Raw genomic sequence first — 12295 nt, 5'->3', positions numbered from 1 at the left:
TTTCAGAAACCTCCATATTGATTTTCTCAACAACTCTACCAAGTTTTGCTCCACTGCGAATAAGAGTTGATCTTTCCCTACATCTTTGCCAGCATTTTGTTTCAAGGGTTTTTTTGTTGTTATTGTTGTTGTTTGGTTTTGTTTGTTTCTTTGTTTGCTTTTGATATATTTGTCAGATAGCTTTTGAAGGAAAGGTATACTCAATTTTGCAGTGTATAGGGGTATATGGTTTTCATAACAAAGTTGACTTTTTTTCTCTCGTAGGCTTTGAGATTTCTGAAAATCAGAAGAGACAGGCTGCAATGACTGTGAGAAAAGCGTCTAAACAGAAAGGTACTTCTGCCTTTACTCCTTCAGACCCACTCACTGTCTGTGTGGGACTAGGAAACCATGGGGTATGTGTTCTCACATTCCTTGGCTCCTTTCCATACTGAGGTTCACTTGGAATAGTTTCCAACTACCCAGGTATTCTTGATAACAAGTTACAAATGCTCTTAGTGTTTACTTCTTGAGCGTAAGGGATGTGGGGTACTCATATCTATGTTATTGGCTACATAAACAAAACAAAATAAACAAATTATTTTTATGTTTACTTCAAAATAAGAAAAAAATTGAATAATATAGAGAGAGGCAGGCAATAATGCATGTATATAATTTATTTAATAAACATAAATATATAGGGATATTATCAGCTTTCTTTCAGTGGTCTAAAAATGCTTACCTAATCAGTAGCCCCAAACCAAAGTGAAGAGCCTCAATTTGAAGCAAGATAGTCTTTCTCTGAGGCAGACATGGAAATACCTTTGAAAAATTCAAATTCAAATAGAATCAGCTTAAATTTGAAATAGTTTTTCTTTTCTTTTTCATGAACCAGAACAAAACTAAAGTGCTCAGTTGAGCAAAAAGGAGCTACCTTCCGCTTTCTAGAGTGTCTACCTAGTACCAAGTTTCTTAATTTCTTTCATTTCATCTTTATAGTAACCCAAAGAAAATGGCACTATTAGCCCCTGTTCCAGGTTAAGAAACTGAAAACACTCAAGGTAAAGTGATTTTTAACCTAAGTCATCTTGGTTCTGAGACCACTGCTCTCCCCTCCTCATCTCAGGGTCCTGATGGTGGTGATATCTCTTGTTTGAACAGAAGAGCTCATTTGATTCTCTCATCTCAATTACTGACAGCTGTTTTTTGTTTTTTTTTACTGACAGTATTTTCACTGTTCCAAGGAATGAATAATATTAAGACATCACTTTCCCCAGCCCTTTCCTTCTGCCCTTTCATTGGCTCTAGGCTTCTGAATGAACTCTAGAAATAGTGAAGGGAAAACTGATAGGATAGCTCTCATGCAAATGTCATTAGTTAAGTAGTTGTTCTAGTGTCCCCTTCACATGTTATTTGTAACACCATGGGACATTATCAACCATCTGTTTTTCTGAGGGAAGAGTTATCTGGCTGATAAAAAGGCCTTTTTACTTTACTTTGTTTACTTCAGAATTTATATATAACTCCTTGAGTTAAATGCTAATTCCCAATGTGTCAACCCCTTAAATTTATAAATATAAACAATGCCAGAATCATAAACACAGCCTCCATCTCCATAGACTTTAAGGCTAGTTGAAAATCAGATTATTACTCTAGAATGAATAAACCAATCTTGAAAAAATAAGAATGAATAGAAAGTTCCTAATTCATCTAATTTCAACGTTCATTATATAGGTAGCATTAACTGAGGCAATACAGATAGTTTAATAGAAAGAATTCAGAAATAGGCCTACATGCATAGGTGTGACTTATTTTTGATAAAGACAGAACTACAATTCAGCCAAAGAAAGTGCAATATTTTCAACAAATAGTCTGAATTAGATTTCTATAGACAAATTAAGACCTCAATATAAGCCCATGCCTGATATAATAATTAAGTAGAAATTCATTGTGAAATTAAATACAAAACAATAGTGCCCTAAGAAAAAGTGTTTTTCAAATCTTTAGGGTTCGTATATTTGATATCAAAAGCTTGAAAGAAAAAATGAAAAATAGAGCTTTATAAAGCAGGACTTTCTCCATGGTGTCCTTGTATTATTTGTTAGCATTTAATACCCTCATATTTCTAGCACTTGCTGCCTTTCAAAAATGGCTACAGAACCGGATGATTCTTCCTATGGAAGTGCCAATGGCTGATGATGGCTTAAACATTAGAACTACTGTCAGGGTAGTTGGATTGCTTGAGTCCTCCATTAATATCAAAAGGTCTATAACCTCAACATCATTGAAAGGGCACAGATTCCATTTTCTTTTTTTCTATGAATCATGTCTTATGGTGATGAATTTCTTTTCTGTTTCAACTACTAATGTCAATTTTCTATTGAATACAGGTTTGTCACTGTCAACCCAAAGCAAAATACTAAATTACTTGGGCCTTAACCGTTATGGAAAGTCCTGAAGTCAGTAGTTCTTAACCAGATTATTTTGACGCTTTCAGGTAGGGTTGGAGAGGAAGAGAACCAAAGTCTAGAACTGAAAAGAGCTTGTGAGGTTCTTCAGAGATTATGGTCTCCTGGAAAGAAATCCTAACCAGGAACTCAGCACATGTGAGCCCTAGTTTCCACTTTATTGTGAGCTGAGTATAAGACCTTAGGTATAATATTTTTCCTAGTCCTTGGTTTTCTTGTCTGACAAAAAAGTGATGGTAACACTCCAGTTTGTTTTATTTTATTTTATTTTATTTTATTTTATTGGTGATACCTGATAACATGGTGAATAGAATAGAATATAAATAAGATGGCGAGTAGAATTAGAGATGCCAGTGCGAATATGACAGGGAAAGAAATCATTTGCAGCACAGATCGATTCATCATTTACCTGAAATGCTTGTGACACAGTGTACCTCAGATTACAAATTAGATATATTTTTTTTAATTTTGGAATATTTGTATAGACTTTCTTGATTGAATAGCTTTAATATGGAAATCTTAAAAGGTCCAAAATATGAAACTTTCTGACTATTAGATTTCAGAGTATTTCAGATCTTAGAAGTAGGGTTATTCAATTCGCTACCAGGTAAAACTCACAACACTAGTGTACTGTGAGTTAACATGTTTGAGAATTCATTTGGTACTTAATTTATACTCTTTCCTTTGATCTCCTATTTGCTCTAGGTGTCAACTCTGCTCGCTCAGTTCCACCTTCCTATCCACCACCACAGGACCCGTTAAACCAGGGCCAGTACCTGGTCCCCGATGGCATCGCTCAGTCTCAAGTGTTTGAGTTCACTGAACCGAAACGCAGCCAGTCACCATTCTGGCAAAACTTCAGTAGGTTAACCCCCTTCAAAAAATAATACCTATAGGAAGGCAGATAATTTTAAAATAAATAAAATTATATTTATAGATGGACCTTTTTTTCGGAGAAGCACTGTTGAAAATTTATATATATATATATATATAAAATGTGTGTGTGAGAGAGAGAGAATGAGTGTGTGTGCGTGCGTGTGTGTGCACACATACATGCACGCACACACATAGACCTTTACGTATACACGTGTGTGTGTGGGCATGTGTGCACATATGCATGCACATGCATGCACACATACATACATATACACACACAGAGAAGGACCAAAACCATTTTCTGTTGTTTTGGGGAATCGAAATCTATAGTTGGTAAGAAGTACCACTGATTTCCAAACATGTAATCACTTCTTAAAATATTTAGTTCTTAACCTTGTTCCCCTCCCCCTTTCTCTTTGTTCTTTTTCCTGTTAAGATAACTTATTCGCTCTTCTAGTTCACTGACCTGTCATTATTACCACAGAGTATTTGCATTGTTTTATTCCCCTTTCCTTATGATACTGATGCTGATAACTTTTGAATTTAATTTATGTAGTGGGTTTGGGATTTCATTTCTCTCCCTGTCACTTTTCACTGAGAAGGGGAGGATTCCCATCTCCTGTTCCTCATGCACCATCTGCAAATGTTCCTGTAGCCCTGCAGTTCTACCAACAGCCTTTTCCCAGCATCCTGTGTCCACAGTTGTGCCAGTCTAGACATGCTCTGTTGTGCCCTGTGACTTATCTGCTTGGTATTTCTATTGCTTTCACTGTTTTAGGTATTGTGGAAGGATATAAAACCAAACAGAAACAAAGGAGTGAAAGAACGTAATGAGGGTAGAGAAGACTTCTGTTAGGTGGATAGTTTGTATTTAGGTGATTTCTTCTAGCACTGAGAATTCCCAGTAACAGCAATGCTAAGTCATTGAAGGTTTTTACCTAAGAGTTAGTTTGGCTCCATTAGTCTCTTTTTCAAGCCTCTTTTATTATGAATCTCCTTTTCAGCCTATCTCTTCCCTAGGCAAAAGGTTTAACTAAACTAGAAGCAAAGAAATTGAGACTCTGCCTCCTGGGGAAGAGATTAATCTCCACCCCACAACCCATAGGTAGTAAGTAGGTATCAGATAGGGCTCTCTATATAGTGTTCTGGTCATCCCTGCTTCCAATTTCAGATTCATAAGGCATTACTGTTAGAAGTTTATGGAGGAGTTCAAGAGAAAAACATGCTTGGCCAAGATCATTAGCCACCTTCAGATTAATTGAAAAGAGTTCAAGGTTGACAACAGCATCATATAGGGAAATATCAGAGAAAGGCTTCATCTAAGATAATATACCAGTAATTTGTATCACTGAAATTATAAGAAACATCCCCAATTGTTAGCAGATTGCATGGATAATCTTCTCTGTCTCCTTCTCTGCCCTTACCATCTTCCGGGTAGAGGACTGTGAATATTGACATAGTTAAAGCCATTATGGCATTCAAAGTAGGTTTTGTTCCTGACAGACTCCCGTCCCAGGACAACTGAGGCACGTGATATAGAAGGAGCCTAGGGCTACTCTTACATCTGGGGAAAAAGATCTGAGGCAGAACACTGAGGTTAATTCTTGGGAGGCTTTCCATTTGAACAGAATGTTTCCCACAAAAGCAGAATTTCCATGAGTACAAGAGTGTGTATTCTTTGCCATTTAGCCTTTTGTATGGCTAGAGATTGGGGCAAGAAAAAAAAAGAAAAGAAAAATAAAAAGAAGTGTGAAAACCCACCCTAACCAGGAATCTGGAGATTGAGTCTGTCCTGGACCTCACAAGAAAAGACTTCATTCTAAAAAAGATTTAAGCTTACCAAACAGCAACCATTGCTGTATAAGGTCAATAAAGCTAAATTTTGCTTCCTGATCTAAACTAAACCCTACTCCCTGAAAATCTTTCCCCTATGGAAAACAAGCTCCATGTTGTTGTCAGGCTTTGTAGTTATCAAAGCTGGCTGGCAGAACACCAGGGCTCGGGACTGGCTGTCACTGCTCAGCACATGATAGAGCTCTACATAAGCCCTTATGGCAAGAAATCTGGTATCTAATACATAGACTACAAAATTTCACTTCCGAATATGCAGGCCTCCCTTATTGTACCTTCTTTTCCTACTTTACCCATCTTCACTAGGCTTGGCCTTGGGAACCTTCTCCAAGATTAGGAGCACACCAGAAGGGCTTGCTTTCAAAGTTTTTAGATCTATAATATCTTTAGGCCAGACCCTCTCATTCTCTTGCCCTTTCTGAATCCAACACTCAAGACTCCCAGATCAGGGGTATTACCTCTGATCATCCTGTTTCTCCATCCAGTCCACTGGCCTTACAAGATGTAGCAATTTGTGAAGGCACTACTGATTTAGCTCTCATTTGACTGGAACACCCCGCTCCACCCCCACACCTATGGCTCAAAGTAGATCAGTGGCCAGTAGCCCAAAGGGAAACTAATCAATTCCCTGGACTCAGTAGCTAAACCTGTTGGGTTCCCACAGCCATGTTACCCCCCCCAAACTCTGTAATTCTCCTGTTTCTGCATGGCCTTGTACTCCCCTTTCCTCAACTCAATGAGGCCTGAATTTTCTTTCCAAAAGGGTTTTTGCAAGTTTGTTCTATGAGTTCTACTGTAGGGAGGTCCTAAATACAGAAATGCGATTTTTCTCTCCTTCTCTCATCCTCTTTCTATGTGTATATCTTTAATTGATCTATTAAGGACAGCAACAAGAGAGTTCTAACAATTCTAGTATGAAGCCAAATAGTGATATTTTAGTGCTTTGGGGGTGGGGCGGGCTGGGTGAATAGATGGGCAACAGTGATTCTGATGACCCCTGCTGCTCTGCATTTGCTGGTTTCTTCTTTTGTTTCTATTATCTGACTGTTTGACCCTGTCAAACAAGTGTCAAAATTGTGTATTTGGAAATGTTTAACAACAACAAAAAAGATGTTGTAATGACATAAAGCCTTATGAAAATATTTATGGAGTTCAATAAAAGAAGTAAAAAGAATTTCAGGCACAGTTGTGCCATTTGTGTGTGTGTGTGTGTGTGTGTGTGTGTGTGTGAGTGTGTGTGTGTGTGTGTGTGTGTGTGTGGCCAATTGCAAAATAAAGGCAATTTGTGTGCTGTGAGACTACTTGCTCCAACTATCTTGAGTTTCTTACCCTGCTGTTTCATTTCCAAAGTATTCCAAGAGATATTGGGAAACATTTTCTATGAGTTCTAGAAGAGTAAAAGACAAGAACATGGTTTGAACCTGTAGCCATTAGTACTTAAAATATTTTTATAGATAGGACTGTCTTTCATTTTACCTGGTACTTTGCTAAAACCTAATGGTCCATTCCTACCAAATCCTGTTCATGTTTCTTGTGTCTACAGGTCCAAAATACAACCTTGGTATTTATGACAGTTTTAACATTGCATTCTTAATGTAGACATAGGCCATAACACTCAGAAGTCTCCCACTCCAGGTGAGACTCCTGTGGACTTGGCTCCTTAAAAGTAGACTTTAATTGTCCATGTGTGGATACAGTGGCTTTATTATTTTCTTTATTATGTATAGTCTGTGCACACATATACTTTGTTTCCCACTAGGCCTGCACATGACATGTGATGTTGCCTGTCAGCAGTCCACATGAATAAGAATGTCTCATAGTCTTCCTCCAGAGCAATAGAACACTAAAGTCACAAAGGTTCTTGTTTGCTGCAATATTCCAGGCAGTTCTCTAAATATCTAGAGTATGAGCTCTATCGTTCTGGGCCTTGGGAGTGTCCTCCTACACTGAAGCATTTTAAGAAGTCATAATTCAAGCCTTCCTTACCTTTGCTAACTTTTGCCTTTGCCCATATCTTAGATCTTCTCATTTATCCCCTCTACAGTCACTACCCTGTCCTTTTTACCTGGCTTCTGTCAACTGTCCCCATTCAAATCACCAAGATTTTGTCATTCTTTTTATATCTTAACCGATTCCCAGCTTCTGCAGATTCCAGGAGTAAATCATAATTACTTCTTCCAGAGTAAGTGGGTATCATCTGTTCTCTGTTTTCCTAAGACTACCTTCTAGGAGTTTTAGAAGTGATAAGACAATGACAATGAGTTTATTAACTATATTTTACAGGGAAAAATCAGGGCCTAGAAGTGATTGACCAGGGCTACCTACCTTCTGAGTTTTAATTGCCTGACCTTCTCCCCCACCACCACTTCCACCTCCACCCCCACCCCCATCTCCACTGATATAAGAGTTCTTTTGTCTTAGTTTTGTCTTTTGTCTTAGGGGTGAAGGAATAAAATGACACTAACAAGTATATGAATGCCTTTTTGTGCAGTAATTAATAAACCGATCTCTTAAATCTTCTAATTACAGCCTCAAAGCCAAACAAAGTCAATTGCAGTTACAGATCACTTTTGTCTCCAGAACCAAGAACAAATGGCCAGAGAACCAAGGTCTCCAGTGTGGTCTTTGCTTTTCTTCACTCAATGTTTCAATCACCTAAGCCACCACTTGGCTTTTTAGCCCACTGGCTTTTGGGCCATTAAGAATTTCCTTATTCATAGTCACCTATTTCCCCTGATTCCCACAGCAGCTTCATGTCGAGGATATGATGCTTATGAAGTAGATCTCACTTGTCCTGGATTTTACTTGCAAATTCCAAGTCTACAAAGTTGGTGCATTCAGTATTGTGCCCCACAAAGCCCTGCTAACCGCAGAATAATATTTCTGCCTGGCCTAAATGAATACTAGCCCAATTTATTTATAACACAATTGATCCTTGATTTAGAAGCAAACCGTCTGGTTATGTATCATATTTATTTCCTGGTTGTGACCTTTTCTAGTGGACTGTTAGTGTCATACATACAAGATTTTCTCATCTAGTTATGAGAAAGGGGGAAGGAGACATGGGCTTTGTAGTGCTTTTACTGTATTGTTAGAGGCCCCCCAAAATGTGCCATTTAAGGTAAGTTCTTGTGTCAGGTTATATCTCTCTCCACACTAGCTGTGGATCTCTCCAGTCCTGTCAGAAAGCTGCATTATAGTTAATGCACATATCCTGAGTACACATTCTAGTATAGGGCTTGGTAATCTGCAATAAGGATATTAAAATATTGAAGTGACTGAAATATCTCATTCCAACAAATCACTCAGGGCTTAATGTTAACGTATATAGATGAACTAGGACTGTGGAGAATAAAAGCCTTAAGGTCTTCATAGAGCAAATTAATTAGCAGTGAAGAAAATGTCTTTTATCTACCAGGATCAGTTTATCCTACAGTAACTGATAATCCCAACAAATGTCAGTGGCACAATGTACAAAATGTGCCATAGGTTCAGATGGCTTCCCAGGACAGCTATGAGTTATTTCTACTTTATTATAGCTCCATCTCATCCCACGCTTTCATAGCTCCATAGTAAGAGAAAACACACGAATGTCTCACTAATGAATTCTGTGCTGCTGTTTTCAGTCATAGAGCAAAGGGATAAAAGGATCCTATGGCTCACAGCACTTCAAGGCAACAGAGACAAGAGAGCTGGAGTAATATGTGCCAAGCTTTTCCCATTTCCCTGCCCTTCCTCTAACCCACAGCCATCTGCAAACTCACAAGTCTATTTTTAGTACTGTGGTCCAGGAGCACTCTTTGTCTGAGGGCCACCTTTGCCTAGGAAGACATTTCTTCTCTTTCCCATCCTCCATGGCCCCTGGCCATGGCCATCTCCACACCTACAGACCTAGGTCCAGACTCTTTGTCTTCATGTTAGTCTTCACACCTGCTTTGTTCATGAGCCAACTTTGCATGGTGGGACATTCCTTTCCTCTTCTATCTTTCTTTCCCTTCACCGCCATCTCTGCTCACACAAACCTGGCTTCAGACATGTGGTTTGGGAGATTTCTTTGCTTGATCCAATTAAACAGCGTATCTACCAGCTTGCCTGGCATAGCTCAGCTCATGCACCTCCTGTACTGGCCCAATGTAAGAAAAAACAGACTAACACATCAGTCACATAACCATAGGAAGAAGTCATATATATGCCCAAGTCGAATCCCCCCAAAACAAAATATGAGTGGCTAAGAAAGCATGTCTACCATCAAACTTACTAGTCCTATATAAGTATTATCTTAAAGGAACTACCTAGATGAGCCCCAGGACACAGAATATTAAAGAATGATTGCCAACTTTATCAAAGGATCTAAGGAATTGAAGAATTCAATAAAGAGAAGCATTGCCAAGCACAGAAGCTGAAAGGAAGATGAAATTGGAAAACTCCTAATCCAGAAGATGGCCTCACACCCAGGAGTATATGGGCAAAACAACTTTTATTTGGTGGGTCATTAAAAATCAAAAAGGAGGACACAAATTTGGAAGAGGTTGGAGGGGCGGATGGGAGAGGAGTCTAGGGAAGGAGTGGCGGGTAGATATCTTCAAAATTCATCATCACACATATCACAGCATAATTTTTAGATCCCAGACTACCCTCCCATGATTCATCTGTAGGTGTAGTACATGCGCTGTGTTAAATGCAGAGTGTTCTGGGTACCCAGCATATGAGTGTTTGGAAAGGAGTAGTGCCACATCGAAAATGTCTTTCCTTGCTCCTCTGAATTGGTGATAGAACATTTTGAGGTTGTCATAGTCAAGAATGAAAGAAATTTATTTCATGACTCCTCCCATCCTACAAGTCATTAAAGAGTTGTCTCTGAAACTCTGAAGGAGCAACTCCTGTCCCTGTGCCTGTGCCTGTGCTGCCTGAAACTCTAGATCCTCATCTCCTGCTCCAAACTCCCTTTCCATCCCTGGCCTTACACTGGAGTTTCCTGGTTCTTGTGTGCTTTTCCCAGTATCCTCACTACTAAGTCTAAAATGTTTGTGATCTTTCTTTGGTTATATGGCCATTCTTTTTTTTTTTTTTTTTTTTTTTGGTTCTTTTTTTCAGAGCTGGGGACCGAACCCAGGGCCTTGCGCTTCCTAGGCAAGCGCTCTACCACTGAGCTAAATCCCCAACCCCTATAATATGGCCATTCTTTAATATAATGTTAATCAGTTATTATTAAAAATAATCAAACAAACAACAATAGATGTATTAACCTGAAGTAGGTGTAGGTGCTTTGTTAGATTAAAATTTTCTTTTTCGGGGTTGGGGATTTAGCTCAGTGGTAGAGCGCTTGCCTAGCAAGCGCAAGGCCCTGGGTTCTGTCCCCAGCTCCGGAAAAAAAAGAAAAAAAATTTCTTTTTCTCTGCCCCACTGTCATTTCCCCTTAAGACCCTAGAGGCAAATTACCAAGGCTCCAATCCTAGACTCATCACATATTTCCTAATTATAGAACTTGAGGCAAGTGGCGTGTGTGTGTGTGTGTGTGTGTGTGTGTGTGTATTCATATACATATGTATTCATATATTCTGAGTCTCAATTCATCTGTCCTTCATGAATAAAAAGAGTTATTATGTACTTCACATCATTGCTTTAAGGAGTACATTTTCAGTTAAACATAGAAAGCCCTCATAAAAGAATAGTCACAAGAAACTTATTCATAATTGCCCTAAGGTGAAAGCAGACCAATATCTCTTAATTTGTGAATGAATAAATAAAATATAAACTTCAGTGAACCTTAAAAATATGCTATATGAAAGAGGTCAAGGCCAACAAGATTTTGTATGGTTTATCCATGTGATGCATCCCCAATAGGCAAATACATAGATAGTAAATCAGTGGTTTTCCTGGACACTGGCCAGCAACTCTTTGTAATCACCCATGTCAACTGGGTCCATGGCCATGGCATATTTGGTTTATTCACTGGAAAATTATAGATGTGAAAGGAATGCTGTTTGGATTTCCATACAGTTTCTTTTTAGAGTGATGACAATAATATAAAATCATTTGTGAATATACTAAAAACAAACAAACCCGCTGAATTAAATTTAAAAGGTGATTTAAATCTCAACATATCTGCTTTTTTTAAAAAGAGATGTTAACTCACTAATTTTCTATACTAATATTCTTGAGGTTGCCTCAACAAAGCTCTCTAATTTTGTATCAAAAAGAAATTTCTATGCAATGGTTATCATTTGCCCCAACATTCCTAAATGCAGGCTTTTCTTTCACTGTTGTATCAGGCTTTTAGCCACCAAATCTTTGTAATCTTCCACATCTACTAGGGTTTGTTGTGCTACCACATTTGGTTTGTGAAAGGCTAGAAAAAGTTGGTTTCTTATTCAGAAAACAAACTGAAAGACATATTATGTTCTGTACATGTTTAGTCTTTACATTAAGTCAGTCAAAGAAATACCCTGGCATCCACAAGGTGATATGGTGGTGCTTACCACCAAGCCTGTCAACTTGAATTAAATACCCAGGCCCCACATGAATAGAAGAAGGGAACTGACTTAAATGGATGTTCTTGAGAGAGAGAGAGACAGAGACAGACACAGAGACAGACACAGAGACAGAGAGACAGATACTGGAGCCTGTGTAACTATCATAGAGACCAAGTTAAGTTTTGCTGTATTTGAGTCTCCTAGCATTCTGGTAGTTGAAGTCCTGTGATTACTTGCCCCCTCCTCCTGGCCTCTCTCTTCACCTTTGGGATTCACTAGTTCCTAACTTGTTCCCCACCCAGGTCTCTCCAGCTTGCCCATATGACACAGAGACTCAGATAAACTATCTCCACACATATTCCTAGCCTCCCTCCATTCAGGTCACCCAAGCTCAACAGTAATTTCCAGACACTGACACCTCCCAGATCCTCTCCCTCCCTTTGAGACTCACAACCTACTCCCCACCAGGAACTCTCCAGCCACCATCAGTGACCTGGAGACCCAAGGCAGACATGCCAGATGCCTCATTGGATCCTCCAGTTGTCCTATACTGCCTTGAGACCCAAGAAAAGTCCACACTTCCAGAATTGTGTTTTAAGTTCCTGGCAAAGGTTACTAAAGGCACCAAGACTATACCTGAGAAGCAAA

The 12295-nt window shown here is 38.9% G+C and overlaps 1 protein-coding gene across 11 annotated transcripts in view; it reads left to right on the top strand.

Moving 5' to 3' along the window:
* Window positions 1-6348, top strand: part of Arhgef9 (Cdc42 guanine nucleotide exchange factor 9) — a 158100-nt gene extending 151752 nt beyond the window's left edge. For 8 of the 11 annotated variants that reach the window (XM_039100035.2, XM_039100041.1, NM_001393743.1 and 5 more), the window contains 2 exons: window positions 265-333; window positions 3153-6348. In XM_039100035.2, the coding sequence (XP_038955963.1) occupies window positions 265-333; window positions 3153-3334 (251 nt within the window). In that variant the 3' untranslated portion in view covers window positions 3335-6348. Of the gene's footprint in view, window positions 1-264; window positions 334-978 lie in introns of all 11 variants that reach the window. The other 3 variants (NM_023957.2, XM_039100040.2, XM_063280290.1) reach the window with 3 other exon arrangements.
* Window positions 6349-12295: the final 5947 nt, after the last annotated feature.

This window comes from Rattus norvegicus, chromosome X, assembly GCF_036323735.1.
Source record: "Rattus norvegicus strain BN/NHsdMcwi chromosome X, GRCr8, whole genome shotgun sequence".
NCBI lineage: Eukaryota > Metazoa > Chordata > Mammalia > Rodentia > Muridae > Rattus > Rattus norvegicus.
The sequence above is the reverse complement of the archived record's forward strand: the minus strand, read 5'-3'. Positions and strand labels throughout refer to the sequence as shown.